Here is a 27,503-nt window from a genome sequence, read left to right on the forward strand (position 1 = left end):
AGGATATCTACAGGCAGCTAGTGACTCAGTTTTTAGCACATTTACCTTAGTTTATCAGGCTCCTAGGTGCAAATGTAATTAAGGCCATGTTTGCATGGTGTTTGTATGGGTTTCCTCCATTTTCCTTCTTTACTCGGAATACAAACTGACACTGTAATTGGCATCCTGTGAAAATCGTCCTAGTGTATGTGAGCACTGTGTAGTACATACACGCTGGTAGATATGTTTAGTACAAATAACTCTGACATCTTGGTATATAGTATTCACACTTCCACAAAGAAAATAGCACAATTGATGACTTTTGTCTCTGAGACATATTCTCTTTATTTTGTAGTAAAAAGCAATGGTTAGGCGTTACATTACACACCTTCTTTGAAGTGCCCATTACTTTCCTTTATTGGTGTATTGAATCCCCAGTTCAATGAATACTATACCCAACTCCAGTGAACAATGCACCATGTCACAAAACTCGATAAGACAATTCCATAGGTGCTGATTAGTTGGCACAAAGCGATTCCTAGGACCCAGGTTTGTAATCTCTGACTGTTGGCCAGAGGCCCTCAGAACTCGTCTTCTTCTTTTGATTATCCCAGCCTTGCTCAACGTCAACATTGCATCATGGCACATATGTGACGTTGTGTCAGGCGGGCAATCAAAAGAAGAGAAGCAGATGCCAGGAGGTAGAAGGGGTTCCCATGGCTCCCGTCCACCATTCACAGATTAACTGGGTACTGAAAGTCGATCCACACCAACTCCAGTGCTGATTATCAGATTTCCTGGAAAAAGATCTTTTCTCATTAATAGTAATCAATTATCATTCTGGTCACATGGAAAGAAACTAGCCAATGTCTTGCAATCTCTGCCTTTCCAGCTGCAATTGCCTTGCATCACTCCTCTGTGACTCTATTATACATACCATTATAATACATGTCTGTAGGATATTGGCGTTCACCTAGCTGATATAATGCAGGGATCGAAAAAGATGTGGTCCTCATTGGCATATACTAAGACAGTGACTATTAGCAATTTTAACCCTGTGAAATCAAGTTTTCCAACCTTACCTGTGTAAGACAATAGCGCCATACCTCGCTGACCAGCTACAATGCTCCAGGGAAGATACAATTTGATTTTCTGCTTTTTTCCATTCTTTTAATATAGAGCAGCGGACAAGCCGTGTTCTGAAGTGAAGCATTCCATGTACTGGCATGTAATACCCACATGCTATCTCCCGGCGTTCTTTCTGCTCATACAATGCAAGCAATGTATGCATTTACATCCCAGTGATCACAGAGCACGTGCCATTATTCTCAGCATATACAGTAGATCCAATGCTGCATAGCATCTCAGTCATGCTGGGGAGACCTATTCCTATCTCCTAAATGGATCTGTTAGGGTGCAAGGTTTTGCAGCCGGAAGGCCAGAACAGACTGTGAAAAATACACTGGCACGGTGCTAAATTAGTCCAGGATGTTAAATGCATATTTGTATATATAGCATTGTGCTACTCTGCGCTTGCCCCAGGTACTGCGGATCCTGGATGTTTTTTGGTACTGTTCTAGTTATGACTGATCCTCTTCTTCAAGCACTATGGGCTCAGCTGCTCCCTCTGGTGGTGAAACGTACAATAGCAGAGCTATACATATATGCAAGATGCAGTCTGTGACAGAAGAGTACTCAGTGAGTCACTTATGATGTTTCTTATTGTGTTTTTCACCTTTGCGACTTTCTTCGGGGCAACTCTTCTGTTCTCCTCCATTGATAAATGTTCATGTCCAAGCAAGGGGTGAGCCTGAGCAATACAGAACACAAACCAGTCATGTATTATATACAGTAGATTAGCGAGGACCAAGATTGACATGGTAAGCTGATATCACTTGCAGTTTGCAAACCTGGAAATCATCATTAAACTGAACCTGTCAAGTAGAAAATGGTATGTGATCTTCTGGCTGGATGTTATGGCCAAGAAGGAGCTGAGCAGGTTGATTGACATTTAGTGGAAAATGTTTCCATGAAGCTTGCATTTTCTTCAGTGAAATCAATGGTATTTATAACTATTCCAGTTGGCGGTCCTGTTCAGTAATTGACAGCCTTTCCTGTATGATTATGTATGCAGAGATAGCTGTCAATCACTAGTAGGACCGCCCACTGGACTCATACATACAAACACTATTCCAACGAATAAAATATGAGTCATATTGAATCTTTTTTATACAAACCTATATATCATACTGCTCAGCTTTTCTCTATGCCATGCTATCCAGAAATTGAACAGAATGTAGAATGTGACAGGTTCCCTTTATGTCCCTTTATGTACAACTAGCTGTTTCCAGCCAGCTAACGCTCGGCACGCTCATTGCTATCTAATTAACGCGGCTAGTGATTAAACTAAAGTAAATAATGACAACATTCAATAGCGCTTACGCAGGTGGTAAATTAACTTAAAATGAAGTTAATAACAATAATAATCATTAAAAATCTGAATACTACTAATAATGCATTTTATTCACAGTATAAAATAAAAAACAAACTGGATTCAGTAAGGCTACGTTCACATTTGCGTTGTGCGCCGCTGCGTCGGCGACGCAACGCACAACGCAAACAAAAACGCAACAAAACGCACGCTAAAACGCTGCGTTTTGCGACGCATGAGTCCTTTTTCGCCGAAAGTTGGACGCAAAAAAAATGCAACTTGCTGCGTTCTCTGCGCCCAACGCTTGCGGCCAAAATAACGCATGCGTCGCAAAACGCAGCACAACGCATGTCCATGCGCCCCCATGTTAAATATAGGGGCCCATGACGCATGCGGCGACGCTGCGGCGCCCGACGCTGTGGTGCCGAACGTAGACTAAGATGTGCATTTTTTATTCATTCCAGCATCTAAACAAATTTCATAACAAAACATAAATTAAGTTAAAATTTTTCTGTAAACACAATTAAATTGTGGGGACAGAGCCTCGTGTGGTAATGTGTGAGGATGGAGCCTCGTATGGTAATGTGTGGGGACAGAGCCTCGTGTGGTAATGTGTGGGGACGCAGCCTCATATGGTAATGTGTGGGGACAGAGCCTCATGTGGTAATGTGTGGGAACGCAGCCTCATATGGTAATGTGTGGGGACAGAGCCTCGTGTGGTAATGTGCAGGGACGGAGCCTCGTGTGGTAATGTGTGGGGACACAGCCTTGTGTGGTAATGTGTGGGGACAGAGCCTCATGTGGTACTGTGCGGGGACGGAGCCTCGTGTGGTAATGTGTGAGGACGGAGCCTCGTGTGGAAATGTGTGGGGACGCAGCCTCGTGTGGTAATGTGTGAGGACGGAGCCTCATGTGTTTATGTGTGAGGACGGAGCCTCGTATGGTAATGTGTGTTGGGATAGAGCCTCGTGTGGTAATGTGTGGGGACAGAGCCTCATGTGGTAATGTGTGGGGACGCAGCCTCATATGGTAATGTGTGGGGACAGAGCCTCGTGTGGTAATGTGTAGGAACGGAGCCTCGTGTGGTAATGTGTGGGGATGCAGCCTCGTATGGTAATATGTGGGGACGGAGCCTCGTGTGGTAATGTGTGGGGACAGAGCCTCATGTGGTAATGTGTGGGGACGCAGCCTCATATGGTAATGTGTGGGTACGGAGCCTCGTACGGTAATGTGTGGGGACAGAGCCTCGTACGGGAATGTGTGGGGACAGAGCCTCGTACGGGAATGTGTGGGGACAGAGCCTCATACGGTAATGTGTGGGGACAGAGCCTTATGTGGTAATGTGTGGGGACGCAGCCTCGTGTGGTAATGTTTGGGGACGGAGCCTCGTGTGGTAATGTGTGGGGACGCAGCCTCATGTGGCAATGTGTGGGGATGGAGCCTCATGTGGTAATGTGTGGGGGCGGAGGCTCATGTGGTAATGTGTGGGGACGGAGCCTCATGTGGTAATATGTAGGGACGGAGCCTCATGTGGTAATGTGTGAGTACGGAGGCTCATGTGGTAATGTGTGGGGACGGAGCCTCGTGTGGTAATGTGTGGGTACGGAGCCTCGTGTGGTAATGTGTGGGGACGGAGCCTCGTCTGGTAATGTGGGGGGCGGGATTATGTGTAGTAATGTGGTGGGGGGCAGGATTATGTGAGGTAATGTGATGGGGTGGGATTGTCTGTGGTAATGTGGTGAGGGGCGGGATTATGTGTGGTGGGGGGGCGGTATTATGTGTGGTAATGTGGTGAGGGATGGGATTATCTGTGGTAATGGGGTGTGGGGGGCAGGATTATGTGTGGTAATGTGGTGGGGGGCGGGATTATGTGTGGTAATGTGGTGGGGGGCGGGGTTATGTGTGGTGATGTGGTGGGGGTGGGTTCATGTGTGGTGATGTAATGGGGGGCGGGATTATGTGTGGTAATGTGGTTGGGGGGCGGGATTATTATTATTATTTATTGTTATAGCGCCATTTATTCCATGGCGCTTTACAAGTGAGGAGGGGTATACATAATAAAAACAAGTACAATAATCTTGAACAATACAAGTCATAACTGGTACAGGAGGAATGAGGACCCTGCCCGCGAGGGCTCACAATCTACAAGGGATGGGTGAGAATACAGTAGGTGAGGGTAGAGCTGGTCGTGCAGCGGTTGGTTGATCGGTGGTTACTGCAGGTTGTAGGCTTGTCGGAAGAGGTGGGTCTTCAGATTCTTTTTGAAGGTTTCGATGGTAGGCGAGAGTCTGATGTGTTGTGGTAGAGGGTTCCAGAGTAGGGGTGATACGCGAGAGAAATCTTGTATACGATTGTGGGAAGAGGAGATAAGAGGGGAGTAGAGAAGGAGATCTTGTGAGGATCGGAGGTTGCGTGTAGGAAAGTACCGGGAGATGAGGTCACAGATGTAAGGAGGAGACAGGTTGTGGATGGCTTTGTACGTCATGGTTAGGGTTTTGTACTGGAGTCTCTGGGCAATGGGGAGCCAGTGAAGGGATTGACAGAGGGGAGAGGCCGGAGAATAGCGGGGGGACAGGTGGATTAGTCGGGCAGCAGAGTTTAGAATAGATTGGAGGGGTGCGAGAGTGTTTGAGGGGAGGCCACAGAGCAGGAGGTTGCAGTAGTCAAGACGAGAGATGATGAGGGCATGGACTAGGGTTTTTGCAGATTCTTGGTTGAGGAATGAACGGATTCGTGCAATATTTTTGAGTTGAAGTCGGCAGGAAGTGGAAAGGGCTTGGATATGTGGTTTGAAGGAGAGATCAGCGTCAAGGATAACCCCGAGGCAGCGAGCTTGTGGGACTGGGGAGAGTGGGCAGCCATTTACTGTAATGGATAGGTTCGTTGGGGGGGTCACGTGAGATGGGGGAAAGATGATGAATTCTGTTTTGTCCATGTTAAGTTTCAGAAATTTAGCGGAGAAGAAGGATGAAATAGTGGACAGACATTGAGGGATTCTGGTTAGTAGGGAGGTGATATCTGGTCCAGAGATGTAGATCTGTGTGTCATCAGCATAGAGGTGATACTGAAAGCCATGAGATTCTATGAGCTGTCCCAGGCCAAAGGTGTAAATGGAGAAGAGCAGGGGCCCAAGGACTGAACCTTGTGGGACTCCGACAGAGAGGGGGCGAGGTGAGGAGGTGGTGTGTGAGTGGGAGACGCTGAATGTCCGGTCTGTTAGGTATGATGAGATCCAGGATAGGGCCAAGTCTGTGATGCCAAGGGATGAGAGGGTCTGTAGTAATAGGGAATGGTCCACTGTGTCAAAGGCAGCCGACAGGTCGAGGAGGAGGAGAACAGAGTAGTGTCGCTTGCTCTTGGCGGTTAAAAGGTCAGTGGTGACCTTAGTTAGGGCAGTTTCAGTGGAATGGTGTGGCCGGAAGCCAGATTGTAAGCGGTCAAAGAGGGAGCAAGAAGAGAGATGGGAGGACAGTTCAAGGTAGACGTGTTGTTCCAGTAGTTTTGAGGCATAGGGGAGAAGTGATATAGGGCGATAGCTAGATACAGAGGATGGGTCAAGAGAGGGCTTTTTGAGGATAGGTGTGATGGAGGCATGTTTAAAGCTTGAGGGGAAAACACCATTTGTTAGTGATAGGTTGAAGAGATGGGTTAGGGTTGGGATGAAGATTGTGGTGAGGTTTGGGATGAGGTGGGTTGGGAGCGGGTCAAGTGCACAGGTGGTGAGATGCGATCTTGAGAGTAGAGTGGCGAGTTGATCTTCTGTAATGGTGGAGTAGTTGGTTTTGGAGGTGGAGGGTAGGGAAGTTGGGAGGAAGGGCTCTGGGGCTTGTTGACCAAAACTGTCTCTGATGTTATCAATCTTCTGCTTGAAGAATGAGGCAAAGTCTTCAGCAGAGATAAGTGAGGAGGGAGGAGGTGCTGGGGGACGGAGGAGAGAATTGAAGGTGTTGAATAACTGTTTAGGGTTGTGAGACAGGGAGGATATGAGAGATGAGAAGTAGGTTTGTTTAGCTGTGGCGAGTGCGGTCTTGAAAGTAGTGAGGGACTGTTTGAATGCGATTAAGTGGTCGTTGGAGTGGGATCTTTTCCATCTGCGCTCAGCAGCCCTGGAAGCTTGCCTCAGTTCTTTGGTCAGGCTGGTGTGCCAGGGCTGTCTGTTGATTTTGCGAGCTTTGGTATGTGTAAGTGGGGCAGCAGATTCCAAAGCTACAGCTATTGTGTTGTTATATAGAGCCGCAGCGTCATCCGCATTGTGTATGGAAATTATGTCTGTGAGAGGGAGAAGGGATTCAGAGAATGAATGTAGGTCAAGATGTTTAAGATTTCTGCGAGGGTGTGAAAGTTTGTGGGGTGGGGACTCTAGACATGGAGTGGAGAGAGATGAGAATGTGAGAAGGTTGTGGTCAGAGAGAGGAAGAGGCGAGTTAGAGAGGTTAGATAGGGAGCAGAGGCGGGTGAAGATGAGGTCCAGTGTGTGACCATCTTTGTGAGTGGCCGCAGAAGACCATTGAGTGAGGCCGAAGGAGGAAGAGAGAGATAGAAGTTTAGTGGCAGCTGAGAGGGAAGTGTCAATGGGTATGTTGAAATCGCCCATGATGATAGTGGGGATGTCCGCAGAAAGGAAATGAAGTAGCCAGGTGGTGAAGTGGTCAAAGAAGGTGGTGGCTGGCCCTGGGGGGCGGTAAATGACAGCCAGTTGGAGGTTGGAGGGGGAGTAGATGCGCACAGAGTGCACCTCAAAGGAAGGGAGGGTAACAGAGGGTGGCAGTGGGATTGGGGTGAAGGAGCAGGTATCTGACAGGAGAAAACCAACTCCTCCACCATGCTTGCTGCTGGGGCGGGGTGTGTGAGAAAGGTGGAAGCCACCGTAAGAGAGTGCAGCAGGGGAGGCTGTGTCAGAAGGGGTGAGCCAGGTTTCGGTGATAGCGAGGAAGGAAAGTTTGGTAGTAACAAAAAGATCATGGATGTAGGAAAGCTTGTTACAGACAGAGCGAGCGTTCCACAGAGCTCCTGTTAGTGGGACTGGGGAAGCGGGGGCTGGGCGAATGGGTATAAGGTTAGAGAGGTTACGGAAGTTTGTGATGGAGCGTGGATGGGAGTTAGAAATGACTGTGGGAATATGGTGAGGAGGACCAGGATTTGGAGAGATATCACCAGCAGTGAGAAGGAGCAGAGATAGTGTTAGCAGGTGGGAGCAGGAGAGAGCGTGAGGGGGCTGCCTGTGCTTTGAGACAGAGGATTGTATGTTAAGGAACAGTTCTGAGGAGGAGGTGAGATGGATGGGGAGGATTGAAGAGGAGATGAACAGTTCCTTACTTGGTGTGGGGATTGGGGGAGGTTGCAGAAAGTGAAAGATTATAGGGGTAAAAGTGACAACAAACAGAAACATTGTTTGCAGTGACTGGCCAGTTACCTTCAGTTCCCTTCAGGTTCAATTCAGGTTTTAATTCTAATGTAATCCACACTTTTAGAACACACTTCTAGAAATCACACTGCAGACTAAAGTCCTGCAGACTTGTGCTATGCAATATATGGAAAACTAAGTGCGGTCAGGTGTGGAGCAGAGAGGAGTGGTCTCTGCTCATCTTGGTCAGAGAATTAAGGGTCGACCAGATGCATACAATCAAGACTAAGTAAACAAGGTCATAAATATCACAGTGTAAGTTGGGGGTTAGCTGAAAGGCATACCATCACAATGCTAGGAGCAGGGGAAAGTCTATGCGCAAAGCTGGGTGATGTATTATGTGCGCTTCATAGGAGATCTGGATGAACATACCATCACAATGCTAGGAGCAGGGGAAAGTCTATGCGCAAAGCTGGGTGATGTATTATGTGCGCTTCATAGGAGATCTGGATGAACATACCATCACAATGCTAGGAGCAGGGGAAAGTCTATGCGCAAAGCTGGGTGATGTATTATGTGCGCTTCATAGGAGATCTGGATGAACATACCATCACAATGCTAGGAGCAGGGGAAAGTCTATGCGCAAAGCTGGGTGATGTATTATGTGCGCTTCATAGGAGATCTGGATGAACATACCATCACAATGCTAGGAGCAGGGGAAAGTCTATGCGCAAAGCTGGGTGATGTATTATGTGCGCTTCATAGGAGATCTGGATGAACATACCTGTTGGAAGAAATTATTGTGTGGTAATGTGGCGGGGGGTGGGATTATGTGAGGTAATGTGGTGGGGGCAGGATTATTTTTGGTGATGTGGGGGGCGGGATTATGTGTGGTAATGTGGTGGGGGGCGGGATTATGAGCGGTGCAGTTGTTGGGGTCGGGATTATGTGTGGTAATGTGGTTGGGGCAGGATTATGTGTGGTAATGTGGTGGGGGCGGGATCATGTGTGGTGATGTGGTGGGGGGGCGGGATTATCTGTGGTAATGTGGTGGGGGGCGGGATTATGTGTGGTAATGGGGTGGGGGGCGGGATTATGTGTGGTGATGTGGTGGGGGCGTGATTATGTGTGGTGATGTGGTGGGGGCGGGATTATGTGTGGTAATGTGGCAGGGGGGCGGGATTGTGTGTGGTAATGTGGTGGGGCGGAGCTACTGTGCAGGGGGCGGGATTAGCGAGTAATCACAATGCCTCTTATATATATAGATGCGACACCCTCGAGCATGAACGCAAATAAACCTCTTATTGGCCTTAATCACCAATTTAGCTGTTGTTTTTTTTAGCCCATTTCCACAGTTCTAGATTTATTTCTGTTCATTATTTTTCTGTCAACATGTAGCCGTGTTAAGGACAGATTGTATTTTATAATGGCACAATTTTATATACAACAAGCCTACCACATCAACTACTCAGTAAACTAACTTTGCCCTGTTCCCTTCCTTCCAAATATTATTCTAAATCTGCACCCTACTATTCATCTGTCTCCACACGCTCCATGCACACGATTAACTGCACTTGATACTTGACTATTGCACTTAAACACACGGGCTAATGACCGGATCATGCAGCTTTATATGAAAATCCCTATTTATTATCATTGCCAGACCTGAAATGACAAGCACTTTTCACCTATTGTGTCCCCCCATTTCCTTGTAGATTGTAAGCTTGCGAGCAGGGACCTCACTCCTAATGTCACTGTTTAAATAGTCTTAACTTGTATTGAATTTGTCTGTATATGTCCCCGCTTAATTGTAAAGTGCTGCGGAATATGTTGGCTCTAGGGTTGAGCGACTTTCATTTTTTAAAGATCGAGTCGGGTTTTGTGAAACCCGACTTTGTCCAGAGTCGAGTCGAGTGCAGTCGGCCGATTATCGCTAAAAGTCGGGGATCGACCGAAACACGAAACCCAATGCAAGTCAATGGGGAAGCATAGTCGGCAGTGAGTGGAGGCCAGGAAAACACCTACAGTGCCCATTTTAATGCCAAAAACATCCATTCTTGTTTCTGAAGCTTGTCAATCTTAATTAACTTTATAATAATAGTTGTTCATTGGAACTTGGGGGTCATTTGGCAAAAGTTGTGGGGGGTAGGGCTGGTTCAAGGTTTTAGTGGGCCCAGGAATCGTGGACTACGTCACGGCGGTGGAGCAGGGAGAGGTAAGTATTTCAACGTTGCAAGTGCTGTGATCCTGAGCAAGCAGGGGGGGCCACTCGTTCGCATTGGCACTGGCACAGGGCCCCTCAAAGTACAGCGGTGTGTTTGCATGGCGGGGGCGCCTCCCACCAGCAGCGACACTTTTGCATACTCTGAGGGGCCCTGTGCCAGTGACGTCGCCAACGAGTATGCCCCCCCACCTGATGAAGGAACCTGCACTTTCATCTGCACCTTCCTCTTTGTCCCTGTGTAAGGTGGTATAACATGCGGGAAGGGGAACCTTATTTTCAGCAGGGTCAGATTCTGGCTGTGTAGAGTGCAAGGGGAATGTAGTGGTCTAGGTCAATGTACCAGCAGACTCATCTAGCAGTGGCTGGGCAATGGGCAGGATGAAGAGGAAACAGATATAGGGCCAAAGAATCAAGTAGGCTAAATGCAGGCTAAATGGTAACAGGACTAAACAGGCGGCATTGCTTTGTTCAGTGGAGTAGCAAACCCAGGAGCAGCAGACACTGTTTTAAGGGCCCAAACACACTAATAGGCCAAATGCAGTTTAATATCTGATACTTTAGGCCAAAAGCCTAAAGACTGAAGCTCAGCTTTATTCAGTTGAGGACAAACACCAGGGAGCGGCAGACACCGTTAGTAGGCCCTAACCACCAAGTTTTTAAAAAACAGCACTTAATGAGAGCCAGAAGGTTGAAGCTCAGCTTTATTCAGTTGAGGACAAACACCAGGGAGGGTCAGACACTGTTAGTAGGCTGTAACCACCAAGTTTTTTAAAAAACAGCACTTAATGAGAGCCAGAAGGTTGAAGCTCAGCTTTATACAGTGGAGGTCAACACCAGGGAGGGGCAGACACCGTTAGTAGGCCGTAACCAAAGTTGAAGGCCAAATTGAGTTTAATATCTGATACTATAGGCCAAAAGCCAGAAGGTTGAAGCTCAGCTTTATTCAGTTGAGGACAAACACCAGGGAGCGGCAGACACCGTTAGTAGGCCCTAACCACCAAGTTTTTAAAAAACAGCACTTGATGAGAGCCAGAAGGTTGAAGCTCAGCTTTATTCAGTTGAGGTCAACACCAGGGAGCAGCAAACAGAGGTATTATGCCCCAACCAGCACTTAAAAAAAAAAATAAAATTAGAGCCATAAGGTTGAAGCTCAGCTTTATACAGTGGAGAACAACACCAGGGAGCGGCAAACACCGTTAGTAGGCCGTAACCAAAGTTGAAGGCCAAATGCAGTTTAATATCTGATACTATAGGCCAAAAGCCAGAAGGTTGAAGCTCAGCTTTATTCAGTTGAGGACAAACACCAGGGAGCGGCAGACACCATTAGTAGGCCCTAACCACCAAGTTTTTAAAAAACAGCACTTAATGAGAGCCAGAAGGTTGAAGCTCAGCTTTATTCAGTTGAGGACAAACACCAGGGAGCGGCAGACACCGTTAGTAGGCTGTAACCACCAAGTTTTTTAAAAAACAGCACTTAATGAGAGCCAGAAGGTTGAAGCTCAGCTTTATACAGTGGAGGTCAACACCAGGGAGGGGCAGACACCGTTAGTAGGCCGTAACCAAAGTTGAAGGCCAAATGCAGTTTAATTTCTGATACTATAGGCCAAAAGCCAGAAGGTTGAAGCTCCGATTTAGACAGTGGAGGACAATTTGAATTAGGGACTGCAGACAGACTTAGTAGGCTGTCCCCTGTGGACCATGCATCCACCACATTAACCCATTGCGCCGTAATGGACACGTAATCTTCCGTGGCCATGCCTACAGGTCCATGCGTCTGTTGTCAGGTGCACCTTTGTACTCACAGATTGCTAGAGTGCATGGACAATGCGTTCTTTTACATGCTGGTGGAGGGTTGGGATGGCTTTTCTCGCAAAAGAAGTGTCGACTGGTTAGCTTGTAGCGTGGTACAGCGTAGTCCATCATGGCCTTATTAATAGTAAATAAAGTATATAACTAGGCTCTATGAACTTTTAAATAGGTTCCAGGGGTACACAGGCAGCATTGGTGTGGTCAGTGGAGGACTATTGCAAGAAGGGACCGCAGACAGGCTATCAAAGGCCTAAAATAACAAACAATAGGCTCATGTCAGTTTTAAATCGGTTACATGGATACACAGGCAGCTTTGTGGTCAGCGGAGGAGGAGTATTGCAAGAAGGGACCGCAGACACGCTAACGAAGGCCTAAAATAACAAACAATAGGCTCATGGCAGTATTAAATTGGTTACATGGATACACAGGCAGGCACTCCAGGCAGCATTGTGGTCAGTGGAGGAGTATTGCAAGTAGGGACCGCAGACAGGCTATCAAAGGCCTAAAATAACAAACAATAGGCTCATGGCAGTTTTAAATCGGTTACATGGATACACAGGCAGCTTTGTGGTCAGCGGAGGAGGAGTATTGCAAGAAGGGACCGCAGACAGGCTAACGAAGGCCTAAAATAACAAACAATAGGCTCATGGCAGTTTTAAATCGGGAACATGGATACACAGGCAGGCACTCCAGGCAGCATTGTGTTCAGTGGAGGAGTATTGCAAGTAGGGACCGCAGACAGGCTAACGAAGGCCTAACATAACAAACAATAGGCTCATGGCAGTTTTAAATCGGTTACATGGATACACAGGCAGGCACTCCAGGCAGCATTGTGGTCAGTGGAGAAGTATTGCAAGTAGGGACCGCAGACAGGCTATCAAAGGCCTAAAATAACAAACAATAGGCTCATCGCAGTTTTAAATCGGTTACATGGATACACAGGCAGCTTTGTGGTCAGCGGAGGAGGAGTATTGCAAGAAGGGACCGCAGACAGGCTAACGAAGGCCTAAAATAACAAACAATAGGCTCATGGCAGTTTTAAATCGGTTACATGGATACACAGGCAGCTTTGTGGTCAGCAGAGGAGGAGTATTGCAAGAAGGGACCGCAGACAGGCTAACGAAGGCCTAACATAACAAACAATAGGCTCATGGCAGTTTTAAATCGGTTACATGGATACACAGGCAGGCACTCCAGGCAGCATTGTGGTCAGTGGAGGAGTATTGCAAGTAGGGACCGCAGACAGGCTAACAAAGGCCTAAAATAACAAACAATAGGCTCATGGCAGTTTTAAATTGGTTACATGGATACACAGGCAGGCACTCCAGGCAGCATTGTGGTCAGTGGAGGAGTATTGCAAGTAGGGACCGCAGACAGGCTATCAAAGGCCTAAAATAACAAACAATAGGCTCATGGCAGTTTTAAATCGGTTACATGGATACACAGGCAGCATTGTGGTCAGTGGAGGAGTATTGCAAGGAGTGTCTGACACAGTTAGTACTCCCAAAAAATAAATAGATGTTAATGTCTCGCAAAACAACAATAAATTAAAAAAGGGTGGCATGCTTAGGTACAGGGGTGGGCTCATCTGCAGAGTTTATGACAAAGTAATTTGGCAGTAAATTACTATTTACTGGTGTCAATATAGGACACTGACCCAGACTACTTTAACTAGCATCATCGATGTCAACAAATTGGTATTGTTTGTCAGGGCCAGGCATTGAATGATGTCAGCGCATAGACTAAACATTGGTGGAGCTGTGCGAGATAATTTTGAACGTGGTAGAGCACAGTTTGAGCTGGGGGGGGGGGGGAACTCTCTTGTGGCCGGCGGTACCGCCCCAGGGCCCCTCATGTTACAACGGTGTGTCTGACGTTGGGTGCGCACCACCACCGCCAGAGACACTACATTGTACTATGAGGGACCCAGTGGCAGTGCCGTCGACCAAAAGCGGGCACACCCACCTCTTCAGACAAACAGCACTGTAACGGGTGATTGTGCCAAGTGGCGAGACCACGGCCCCGTGGGGGGAGTTTTCCCATTGGGGGAGGTGTCTAATTTGGATGCCCAGTAATCAAATGGGAATGACGGTTGAGGGAGAACATCGATAAGGGATGAAAAATAGTTAGTAACCATACTGGACAAATGTTGTCTCCTGTCACTTTGAATAGATGCTGCAGTACCTGTCCTGTCTGCGGTCATTGCGAAATCACTCCACAACCTGGTCAGAAAACCCCTCTGTCCAACGCCACTTCTGATCTGTGCACCTCTAACACCTCTGCCATGTAGCCCCCTGCAGCTTGTGTGAGAACCATCACCGGCGCTGTGTGCTGGGAATGCCTCAATCAAACGGTCTACAAGAGTAGCTTGTTTGGTTGCTAATATTTGTTCGAGGTTCTCATGTGGCATAATATTTTGCAATTTGCCTTTATAGCGAGGGTCAAGGATGCAGGCCAACCAGTAATCATCATCGCTCATCATTTTTATAATGCGTGGGTCCCTTTTGAGGATACGTAAGGCATAATCCGCCATGTGGGCCAAAGTTCCAGTTGTCAAATCTGTGGTTGTGCTGGTTGTAGGGGCAGTTACAGGCAAATCTACGTCACTTGTCTCCCTTAAAAAAACAGAACCCGGCCTTGCAATGCCACTAATTTCTGTTGGCCCAGGAGAAGCTTCCTCATTCAAAAAGTACTCATCCCCATCATCCTCCTCGTCCTCCTCCTCCTCTTCGCCCGCTACCGCGTCCTCTACACGGCCCTGACCAGACAATGGCTGACTGTCATCAAAGCTTTCCTCTTCCTCGGCTGCAGACGCCTGCTCCTTTATGTGCGTCAAACTTTGCATCAGCAGACGCATTAGGGGGATGCTCATGCTTATTATAGCGTTGTCTGCACTAACCAGCCGTGTGCATTCCTCAAAACACTGAAGGACTTGACACAGGTCTTGTAGCTTCGACCACTGCACACCTGACAACTCCATGTCTGCCATCCAACTGCCTGCCCGTGTATGTGTATCCTCCCACAAAAACATAACAGCACGCCTCTGTTCGCACAGTCTCTGAAGCATGTGCAGTGTGGAGTTCCACCTTGTTGCAACGTCGATGATTAGGCAATGCTGGGGAAGGTTCAAAGACCGCTGATAGTTCTGCATATGGCTGGAGTGTACGGGCGAACGGCAGATATGCGAGCAAAGTCTGCGCACTTTGAGGAGCAGGTCTGGTAACCCCGGGTAACTTTTCAGGAAGCACTGGACCACCAGGTTTAAGGTGTGAGCCAGGCAAGGAATGTGTTTCAGTTGGGAAAGGGCTATGGCAGCCATGAAATTCCTTCCTTTATCACTCTCTACCTTGCCTGCCTCAAGATGTACAGTGCCCAGCCATGACTGAGTTTCATTCTGCAAGAACTCGGACAGAACTTCCGCGGTGTGTCTGTTGTCGCCCAAACACTTCATTGCCAACACAGCCTGCTGACGCTTGCCACTAGCTGTCCCATAATGGCACACCTGGTGTGCAACAGTGGCAGCTGCGGATGGAGTGGATGTGTGACTGCGGTCTGTGGACGAGCTCTCGCTTCTGCATGAGGAGGAGGAAGAGGAGGAGGGGGGGCGAACGCCTACAGCCAACTCTTTCCTTGACCGTGGGCTAGGCAGAACTGTCCCAATATTGCTGTCCCTTGTGGAGCCTGCATCCACCACATTCACCCAGTGTGCCGTGATGGACACGTAACGTCCCTGGCCATGCCTACTGGTCCATGCATCTGTTGTCAGGTGCACCTTTGTAGTCACAGACTGCCTGAGTGCATGGACGATGCGGTCTTTAACATGCTGTTGGAGGGCTGGGATGGCTTTTCTAGAAAAGAAGTGCCGACTGCGTAGCTCGTAGCGTGGTACAGCGTAGTCCATCAACGCTTTGAAAGCTTCGCTTTCAACTAACCGGTAGGGCATCATCTCTAATGAGATTAGTCTAGCAATGTGGGCATTCAAACCCTGTGTACGCGGATGCGAGGATGAGTACTTCCTTTTCCTAACAAGAGTCTCATGTAGGGTGAGCTGGACTGGAGAGCTGGAGATCGTGGAACTAGCGGTGGTGCCGGTGGACATGGGTGACTGAGAGAGGGTTGGAGATGGTATTCTTGCCGGTGCCCTACATGCAGTGTTTCCTACTACTAACCTGGTGATTCCCTGACTGCTTTGGCGTGGCGACGAAGGCTGCACAGATACTGCAGGTGGTGCGGGAAATGGTGGGTTGACAGTGAGGGAAGGGATGTAGCGTTGCTGACTAGCTTCATTGGCCGAGGGTGCTGCAACCTTTAGGGAAGTTTGGTAGTTAGTCCAGGCTTGCAAATGCATGGTGGATAAGTGTCTATGCATGCAACTTGTATTTAGACTTTTAAGATTCTGACCTCTGCTTAAGGTAGTTGAACATTTTTGACAGATGACTTTGTGCTGATCATTTGGATGTTGTTTAAAAAAATGCCAGACTGCACTCTTTCTACTATCGGATACCTTTTCAGGCATTGCAGACTGAGCTTCTTTAACCGGATGGCCACGCTGTCCTCCAACTGCTTTCGGTTTTGCCACGCGTTTTTTGCCAGATACGGGCCCGGCAGATGGAACCTGTTGTGATGTTGATGCCTGCTGCGGCTCCTCCTCCTCCGCTTCAGAACTACTGCCGCCTGCACCCTGTTCCCCCAATGGCTGCCAATCGGGGTCAACAACTGGGTCATCTATGACCTCCTCTTCTATGTCGTGTGCAACTTCGTCTGTGTCACCGTGTAAGCCGGTGGTATTGCGTTCGTGACGGGGCACCATAGTCTCCGCTGGGTTTGATTCTGCCTCAGTACACTGCGAGGGCAATGTTCTGGTCTGAGTCAAAGGAACAGCATAGTAATCTGGCTGTGGCTGTGCATCTGTGCACTCCATGTCCGATTCAACTTCGAATGGGCATGGCCTGATAACTGTTTCACTGTCTAACCCAGGAACGGTATGTGTAAAGAGCTCCATGGAGCAACCTGTTTTGTCGACTGACGCATCCTTCACTGTTGTTCTTGGTGAAGGACACAAGGAAGCGACTTGTTCCTGAACGGGAGCATCCACTGACGATGCACTGCTCTGACATTTGGCACTTTCCGAGGAGGAGGCGAAAGAGCTAGAGGCAGAGTCAGCAATGAAAGCCAATACTTGTTCCTCCTGCTCCGGCTTCAAAAGTGGTTTTCCTACTCCCAGAAAAGAGAGCGTTCGAGGCCTTGTGTAGCCAGACAACGAACTTGGCTCAACAACTCGAGACTTAGGTGCTGTACTGCTTTTACCACGACCACCTGATGCTCCACCACCACTACCATCATTACCAGCTGACAATGACCGCCCACGGCCACGACCTCTTCCACTAGACTTCCTCATTGTTTGCAAAACGTAACCAAAGTAACGCTATTTGTTACAGTAAAACAACTTATAAGGTGAACTCAAACTTTTGTAGGATTTATATATACCTTTATAGGTGCCTGACACTGAAAGGAAAATCAGGCCCAATGTTACATACTAGGTTTTAGGTTTTCTGTGCCCCAATAATTTGAGACAGATGGCACACACAGGACCAGCACTCAAGCAGAAATGCCAATCTTAATCTCCCACTCTTATTTTTTTTGTAAAAGGGAGAATGTACCCAAAAATAAAAAAATGGCCAAGTATTACACAGTGGTTTTCGGTGGCACACAATGAGAGACAGATGTAACACACAGGACTGGCACAGAGGCAGAGTTGCCAATATTTATCTCCCACTAATTATTTTTTTTTTGAAAAGGGAGAATGTGCCCCAAAAAAAAAAAAGGCCAAGTATTACACAGTGGTTTTCGGTGCCACACAATGAGAGACAAATGCCACCCACAGCAATAGCACGGAGGCAGACTTGCCAATACTTATCGCCCACTAATTTTTTTTTTTGAAAAGGGAGAATGTACCCAAAAATAAAAAAATGGCCAAGTATTACACAGTGGTTTTCGGTGCCACACAATGAGAGAGAGATGCCACCCACAGCAATGGCACGGAGGCAGACTTGCCAATATTTATCTCCCACTAATTTTTTTTTGGGAAAAGGGAGAATGTACCCCCCCCAAAAAAAATGGCCAAGTATTACACAGTGGTTTTCGGTGGCACACAATGAGAGACAGATGCCACACACAGGACCAGCACTCAAGCAGAAATGCCAATCTTAATCTCCCACTCTTATTTTTTTTTTAAAAGGGAGAATGTACCCAAAAATAAAAAAAATGGCCAAGTATTACACAGTGGTTTTCGGTGGCACACAATGAGAGACAGATGCCACACACAGCAATGGCACGGAGGCAGACTTGCCAATATTTATCTCCCACTAATTTTTTTTTTTGAAAAGGGAGAATGTACCCCAAAATAAAAAAATGGCCAAGTATTACACAGTGGTTTTCGGTGCCACACAATGAGAGACAGATGCCACCCACAGCAATGGCACGGAGGCAGACTTGCCAATACTTATCTCCCACTAATTATTTTTTTTTGAAAAGGGAGAATGTACCCAAAAATAAAAAAATGGCCAAGTATTACACAGTGGTTTTCGGTGCCAGGTGCCACACAATGAGAGCCAGATGCCACCCACAGCACTGGCACGGAGGCAGACTTGCCAATATTTATCTCCCGCTATTTTTTTTTTTTTGGAAAAGGGAGAATGTACCCCCCCCAAAAAAAAATGGCCAAGTATTACACAGTGGTTTTCGGTGGCACACAATGAGAGACAGATGCCACACACAGCAATGGCACGGAGGCAGACTTGCCAATATTTATCTCCCACTAATTATTTTTTTTGAAAAGGGAGAATGTACCCAAAAATAAAAAAATGGCCAAGTATTACACAGTGGTTTTCGGTGCCACACAATGAGAGACAGATGCCACACACAGGACTGGCACAGAGGCAGAGTTGCCAATATTTATCTCCCACTAATTTTTTTTTTGACAAGGGAGAATGTACCCCAAAAAAAAAAAATGGCCAAGTATTACACAGTGGTTTTCAGTGGCACACAATGAGAGACAGATGCCACACACAGCAATGGCACGGAGGCAGACTTGGCAATATTTATCTCCCACTAATTATTTTTTTTTGAAAAGGGAGAATGTACCCCCCCCAAAAAAATGGCCAAGTATTACACAGTGGTTTTCGGTGGCACACATTGAGAAACAGATGCCACACACAGGACTGGCACAGAGGCAGAGTTGCCAATATTTATCTCCCACTAATTATTTTTTTTTGAAAAGGGAGAATGTACCCAAAAATAAAAAAATGGCCAAGTATTACACAGTGGTTTTCGGTGCCACACAATGAGAGACAGATGCCACCCACAGCAATGGCACGGAGGCAGACTTGCCAATATTTATCTCCCACTAATTTTTTTTTTTTTGAAAAGGGAGAATGTACCCAAAAAAAAAAAAAAATGGCCAAGTATTACACAGTGGTTTTCGGTGCCACACAATGGGAGACAGATGCCACACACAGCAATGGCACGGAGGCAGACTTGCCAATATTTATCTCCCTGCAGTTATCTCAGAAAAGTATGGCAGGCAGCTATAAAAAGGACTGCTGCACACAAAAGTGTGGACAAACACACAAGATAGCTGTGCAGAAAGGAAGGAAAAACAGGATTTGTGCTTTGAAAAAAGCAGTTGGTTTGCACAGCGGCGTACACACAGGCACAGCAACGCAGCTATCAGGGTCAGGGAGCCTTCTAGTGCAGCCCAATGAGCTACAGCGCTGAGGGAAAAAAAATGTAGCTTCCACTGTCCCTGCAAACAAAAGGTGGTGTTGGACAGTGGAAATCGCTACAGCACAAGCGGTTTGTAGCTTTATGTACCCTGCCTATCACTATCCCTGCTTCTGAAGAAGCGGCAGCAACCTCTCCCTACGCTCAGATCAGCAGCAGTAAGATGGCGGTCGGCGGGAACGCCCCTTTATAGCCCCTGTGACGCCGCAGAAAGCAAGCCAATCACTGCAATGCCTTTCTCTAAGATGGTGGGGACTGAGATCTATGTCATCACGCTGCCCACACTGTGCGTCCACCTTCATTGGCTGAGAAATGGCGCTTTTAGCGTCATTGAAACGCGACTTTGGCGCGAAAGTCGCGTACCGCATGGCAGACCCCACACAGGGATCGGCTCGGTTTCATGAGACGCCGACTTTGCCAAAAGTCGGCGACTTATGAAAATGAACGATCCGTTTCGCTCAACCCTAGTTGGCGCTATATAAATAAAGATTATTATTATTATTATTATATACAGTGGTGTGAAAAAGTATTTGCCTCCTTCCTGATTCCCTATTCTTTTGCACTTTAATATTTAAATTTGTTTGGTGATCTGAAACATTTGACAAAGATGACGCAAATAAACACAAAATGCAGTTTAGTAATGAAGATCTTTATTAGTAAGGGAAAAAGAAATCCAAACCTACAGGGCCCTGTGTGAAAATGTGACCTAATAACTGGTTGGACCACCCTTAGCAGCAACAACTGCAACCAGGCGTTTGTGATAACTGGCTATGAGTCTTTCACAATGCTCTGGAGGAATTTTGGCTTACTCATCTTTGCAGAATTGCTGTAATTCAGCCACATTGGAGGGTTTCTGAGCATGAACCTCCTTTTTACAGTCATGCCACAGAATCTCAATTAGATTAAGGTCAGGACTTTGACTAGGCCACTCCAAAGTCTTAATTTTGCTTTTCTTAAGCCATTCAGATGTGGACTTGCTGGTGTGGTTTGGATTATTATCCTGCTGTACAACCCAAGTGTGCTTCAGCTTGAGATCATGAACAGATGACTAGACATTCTTTTTCAGGACTTTTTGATACACAGCAGAACTCATGGCTCCATTTACCACAGCAAGTCTTCCATGTCCTGAAGCAGCACAACAGCCAAAGAGCATCACACTACCACCACCATATTTTACTGTTGTTATGATGTTTCATTTCTGAAAAGCTGTGATACTTCCACACCAGATGTAATGGGACATACAGCTTCCAAAAAGTTCAGATTTTGTCTCGTCAGTCCATAGAGTATTCTCCCGAAAGTCTTGGATATCATCAAGATGTTTTCTGGCAAAAAAGCATTTATGTTCTTATTCCTCAGCAGTGGTTTTTGTTTTGGAACTCTGACATGCAGGCCATTTTTGCCCAGTCTTTCTTATGATGGAGTCATCAGCACTGACCTTAACGGAAGCAAGTGAGGCTTGTAGTTCTTTGGATGTTGTTGTGGGGTCTTTTATGACCTCTTGGATGAGTCGTCACTGCTTTCTAGGGGTAAATTTGGTCCGCAGGTGACTCCAGGGAAGGTTCACCCCTGTTGCATGTTTTCACCATTTGTGGATAATGGCTCTCACTGCGGTTCTCTGAAATCCCAAAGTATGAAAAATGGCTTTATAACCTTTTCCAGACTAATAAATCTCAATTACTTTCTCATTTGTTCCATAATTTATTTGGATCATGGCATGATATCTAGATTTTAGGGGGCTTTTGGTCTACTTCACTTAGTCAGGTCCTATTTAAGTGATTTCTCGATTGAGAGCTGGTGTGGCAGTAATCAGGCCTGGGTGTTGCTAGGGAATTTGAACTCGGCTTCTCAAAGATGTGATAAACCACAGTTAATTTATGATTTTAAGTGGGGGGGCAATGACTTTTTCACACAAGGCCCTTTAGGTTTGGATCTCCTTTTCCCATAATAATAGTGACATTCATTTAAAAACTGCATTTTGTGCTTACTTGTGTTTTCTTTGTCTAATATTCACATTTGTTTGCTGATCTGAAACATTTAAGTGTGACAAACATGGAAAAGAAAAAGAAATCAGGAAGGGGGCAAACACTTTTTCAACACAACTGTAATGTGTTATGTAAATGTTATTTATGTTTTTGGGAAGGGTATAAAAAACAGCTGTTTTATTTTTATGGTGTTCACCGTGCAGTATAAATAGTATACTAACTTTAGTTTGCGAATCATTTTGATCACAGCAATACTAAATTCATATTTTATTTTATATTTTACTAATTTTATACAGTAAAACACTTTTTAAAATAAAAAGTTTTTGTCACCCTAGTCCAACACCTACAACATATTTAGTATTCTCGTAGGAGGGCTTATAGTTTGTGGGATGAGTTGAGGTTTTCATTGGTGCCATTTTGGGGTACATTTTTTTAAACAACATTTTTGTCTTTTTTTATATCTTCTTTTTTAATTCTCAATATGGGGCTTGACCATGTGATCATACTGACAATAAGTCTACTAGGTCCTGCCTTAAAGAAGCACTCACATCTATTTTTTTATTAAATGTGTGTATATGTACATGTAATCAGTGGCGGATTATAATGAGGTCAATCCTGGGCGACCACTCATATTGACTTCGGCCGCCATCAGGGCATTACTGCCCTGACTGGCGTATGGGGCCTGGTGGGCAGAGGGGGCCCGCATTAGGCCCCATCTCATCTGCTCACCAGGCCCCTACCGGCGCTGCGGCAGTTTAACGCTATTGACGTGTGGGTGCGGGCCCGCGCCCGCACATCAATAGTTATCAGCCCCCGGCCAATCGGAGGCTGGCAGCTGACGGCAGCTGCAGCGCGCACGTCACCGGCGTCTGCCGTCATTGTCAGTCGCCGGCGAGTGCGCGCTTTAGCTGCGTGGAGGGAGCTTCGCCGCAGGAGCGTGGCCAGGTAAGAAGAACTCGTTTTTTGTTTTATTGAGAGCTGCGATCCGGGGGGCCCGGGACAGAGTGCTGCAGATACGGGGGGCAGAATGCTGGACACACTGGGGGCAGAATGATGGATACACTGAGGGGAGAATGCTGGACACACTGGGGGCAGAATGCTGGAGACACTGGGGGCAGGACTGGAGACAGTGGGGGCTGGACTGGAGACAGATAGGGCAGGATTGGAGACAGATGGGGCAGGATTGGAGACATATGAGGCAGGATTGGAGACATATGAGGCAGGATTGGAGACATATGAGGCAGGATTGGAGACGGATGGGGCAGGATTGGAGACAGATGGGGCAGGATTACAGACATAGGGGGCAGAATGGAGATATGGGCATGATTGGAGACACAGAGCATGATTGGATACACGGGGTATGATTGGATACACGGGGCAGGAGGAAAGACATGGGGGCATGATTGGAGACACTGGGGCAGGATTGGAGACAGATGGGGCAGGGTTGGACACAGATCATGCAGGATCATGGGGCAGGATGGATACGATGGAGACAGATGGGGCAGGATGGGGAGATCATATGGGTAGAATGGATAATCATGAGGGCAGGATGGGAGAACATATGGCTGAAGCCAGGAATGAGACACACGGGGGCCAGGATGGGGAATATTATTACCATAGGGGCTAATTAAGGGATATTATTACTGCAGTGATGTATGTATTTTATTTTTTGAGTATACTGTTTTAAATGGGGGGAGGTCCTGTTACTGTGTAGAGTGATACTATGTAGCCTTTTTTTCTTCATGTGGTGTAATGTAGAAGTTGGGAAAAATTAAGTAATGTGTTCTGCAAGCTTAGCTCGAGATAACTGTGTTATTTCCTGCAGAGACGAGCCCTGGCTGGAAGAAGTGATGGCGATCTGTGCTGGATGAAAGATGAAAGATGAAGGACTTCACCTAGAGACGTCACTGGTGAGTCAGTGTGTTACCTATACACTGACACTATACACTGTATACTATATACAGAGCTCCTGTATATAATGTCACCAGTGATCACTGTATTACCTATACATTATATACAGAGCTCCTGTGTATAATATCACCAGTGATCACTGTATTACCTGTACACAGACACTGCATACTAAGTACAGATCTCCTGTGTATAATGGCACTTATGGTGATAGTATTGTGGTTTTTTTTTTTATTACTGATCAGTATTGTAGTATTCAGTCACTATGTGGTGGTAATAAGTTGTCTGGCCATGGTGTGGTGGTATTTGTTCCTTGTATGTGGTATTATTGATCACCATGTGATGGTAATATGTGGTCTGGTCATGGTGTTATGGTATTTGTCCCTTGTAGGTGCTATTTGGTCACTTTGTGGTGGTAATATGTGGTCTGGTCATGGTGTGATGGTATTTGTTCCTTGTATGTGATATTATTCGATCACTGTAGTGGTAATATGTGGTCTTGACATGGTATAGCAGTATTTGTTCCTTGTATGTGATATTATTGGTCATTTCAAAAATTGAAAAATAAATAAAAATATACCTAAATTGTATTGCATATTTTAACAAATATATGATAGGTTACAGTAGAGTAGGGCCCGGCCAAAAGTGTCTACCGTGTTATGGTGGCAGCTTAAATTGATCTTTTGGTCAAAACAAAAGCTGCCGGCTATATGTGTGATCTGGTGATGGGAACTGTTAATGTGTGATAGGTGAGAAGTGGAGTTTCACTCAGCAACTATTTTTCTGGAATAATCTGGTTCAGGTATATGATTACCCCGTCGCATGACCCCGTCGCATGACCCCGTCGCATGACCGGGGGGCCCACAGAGTCTGAACAGCCCGGGGCCCTGGCTACCCTTAATCCACCCCGGCATGTAATGTAGTGTGAGCATTAATATAGTCATCTACCTCTGCTCTCTCCGGTGTCTAGTGTTGATCTGCTCCTCTTCTCCCGATGTCACCACTCTGCAGACTCTCCGGGTCACACCAAACGCTGTGAGACCTCTGAGTGGCTTTTACAATGTAATTCTATGGAACATCAGAACTGCACTCAGGATGGGGCGCCATAGGCTTACATTGTAAAAGAGGCTTCAGACCCACACAAAGAGTGAGCGGGCTAATCGGAATTACGATGATGTCACTGAGAAGTGGAGCAGAACGGCGCTGAATCCCAGAGAGAGCTGCTGAAGCTGAGTATATTAATACACTCACACTACATTACATGAACATATACACACATTTAATTAAAAAAAATAGATGACAGTGCTTCTTTAACCCTTTAATGGCAACCAATATGACTTGATCTGAGATATAAGTGAATTGCATCCCCCCAATGGGTGAAAATACTGCAGCTGTCTACTGTGCACTATAGCTGACACCCTGCTGCATACAGTCACGATTAGTATTGATGCCGATCATGGCCGTTTAACTGTGACGCCACAGGGTCCTTGTCATCATAGTGGCATTGCTTTCCTCACAGGGAGAGTGAGGTCACACTTGGAAGCGATGAAGGATAACTCTCACCAGGTAACACAAACATGCAACATGTTCATACTATAGGCCACAAGGGGGAGCTTTTGATCCTATTTCTAGGTGACCCTTGCATATAGAGATATATTGTGATTTGGAGGGAAAGTTAGTCAGATAGTGCCTGAGAGCAGACTGGAGCAGTCTGAGGCAGGAAGAACGTATGAGGAGCCATGCAGTCACGAGAAAGTGCTGCAGCTCCTGCACAGAGATAATACCGAAAGCCGAACAAATTGTAGTAAGCGTGTGGTAGATCGAAGCACAGGAGAGTGATACCAGTGGAGCAGAGCTTTAATTTAATGTTCCTCCAGCAGCAGCCATTATGTGGACAGTCCTTGGCAGTCTGTGGGAAGGCTGCACCACCAAATGTGGAATTAGGTCCCCAACGCATTTGTTTAATAAGAAAAAAAAGATAATGGACAACCTCTTTAACACCTCCTGTATGAAGGTAAAAACACTTGAAATGAATGGCATGCCTTTAAAGCATACATTTTAAAATGCTAAAAAAGGCATATTGTGTTTTTTTTCTTCATTTTTAACCAAAATCATTAATTGATTAACCCCTTCACGACATGTGCCTTTGATGTGGACTCCGGCGCTGAGCTCACATCAAAGTCGCGACATGTCAGCTGTTTTGTACAGCTGACATGTGCGCGCAATAGTGGCGGGTGAAATCGCGATTCACCCACCACTATTAACCTGTTAAATGCCGCTGTCAAACGCAGACAGCGGCATTTAACCGGCGCTTCCGGCCGCGCGGCCGGAAATGAGCGCATCGCCGACTCCTGTCACATGATCGGGGGTCAGCGATGCATAAGGATGGTAACCATAGAGGTCCTTGAGACCTCTATGGTTACTGATGCCGGCCTGCTGTGAGCGCCCCCCTGTGGTCGGCGCTCATAGCAAGCCTGCAATTCAGCTACATAGCAGCGATCTGATGATCGCTGCTATGTAGCTGAGCCGATCGAGTGGTGCCAGCTTCTAGCCTCCCATGGAGGCTATTGAAGCATGGCAAAAGTTTAAAAAAAATGTTTTTAAAAATATGAAAAAAATAAAAAAAATATAAAAGTTTAAATCACCCCCCTTTCGCCCCATCCAAAATAAAACAATAGGTATTCGCTGAGAAAGCGAATACGCGAAACACGCGTCCAGGGGAGCCATACCAGGAGGGGACATTTTGTGCTAGCAACTATAATGGGTAAGCCTGCTTGACTATATGGCGCACTTTATATAGTAGAGTCTTGTTATCTATGCTAAGGGGATACCGATAGGACCCTATATGTGATGTTTTTGTGGGCTATATTTCCTTATGTAAAGATGTGAAAGACGTACAATTTATTGTGTTTCCCTCTTGGTGTTTGGCTACCATCATGTCTCCTTCCTATTACCTCCTTATGTGTGCAGAGTGCCTACAGCACTCACTGCAGTGTTAATATTGGTGTTATGTAGATGGAATTATTTAATAAACGTTATATCTTTTTATATATAACTATATTGTCATGGATGTTCTTGCTCCGTTTTTTTGTATTGATTTCTGCTTGGAGCTATCCTTGTTTGCTAGCGCCCGGTAGGCGCGGAGGGAGAGCTAATGTGTTTTGCTCTCCAATACCATTTATTGTGGTGCTTCATGATTCTGTAATTAAATTAAGCTTTATTTCTGTATAGTGAACATAATAATCTCTTCAAAATTCAAGATTTGACCATCTGTTTAAAATCATTTCTTCTGTTTCTACCCCAGGAACCAGGGTACATTGTCTTACCTAGGATGTTCCTCTTCGCGCTATCACCTGCCGTAGGTGCAGTTCACTCTCTGCTGCTACAATTGGCTGTTGGTTATGCAGATGGTAGGAAATCAGATGGCTTATACTCTCAAACAACACATCTTTTGTTCTGACCTGAAGGAAAGAAGATGAAGACATTTACATCCACATCTTATGCAATAGTAATGTTCTACTTGAGATGACTGCATAACTGTAACATAGCAAGAACCTTACATTGTGAGGATTATTTGTCGCAAAACTATTATTTTGCAAAAACTATAAATGGAGTTGAAAACCAATCACCTGTGTCTCCCATCAAATCTATGAGTGAACTTGCATCCATTAGCCAAAATGTTCTTCAATTATGTTTGCATATATAGCACTCACATAATCTGCAGCATTTTCTGGACATTGTTGAAAACTTTGCAACTGTTTTTTCCCCAAACTACACATTTATCATAGGTATTCCATAGCCTGTTGATTTAGTAAAATGTCATGATCAATGCACATACAGCAGAAAATCTTCTGCATATCCTTCTGACATTCGCGTCTCCGTGCAGCTGTTAGGGTGATCCACTTGATTGCACCCTAATAGCAGCAATGAGGGGTAAAAGTTATGTTAGTGGGAGTCTAGACAGAAGAAGTTGGACCTGAGTGAAGAGGTTGGTTTGAATATGTTTACATGTAAAGACAATTTACCTTTTAAAAAGTGAGAACA

At 46.1% G+C, this 27,503-nt stretch overlaps 1 protein-coding gene across 1 annotated transcript in view; it reads right to left on the reverse strand.

The window, feature by feature from the left end:
• Positions 1–293: 293 nt before the first annotated feature.
• SHC2 (SHC adaptor protein 2) overlaps positions 294–27,503 on the reverse strand; it is a 254,964-nt gene continuing 227,754 nt past the window's right edge. Inside the window, exons 12-13 of the mRNA XM_077253964.1 lie at positions 26,786–26,920; positions 294–1,789 (exon numbers count right to left, since the gene is read on the reverse strand). Coding sequence (XP_077110079.1) covers positions 26,786–26,920 — 135 coding nt within the window. The 3' untranslated portion in view covers positions 294–1,789. The remainder of the gene's footprint in view (positions 1,790–26,785; positions 26,921–27,503) is intronic.

Source organism: Ranitomeya variabilis, chromosome 1 (genome assembly GCF_051348905.1).
Source record: "Ranitomeya variabilis isolate aRanVar5 chromosome 1, aRanVar5.hap1, whole genome shotgun sequence".
NCBI lineage: Eukaryota > Metazoa > Chordata > Amphibia > Anura > Dendrobatidae > Ranitomeya > Ranitomeya variabilis.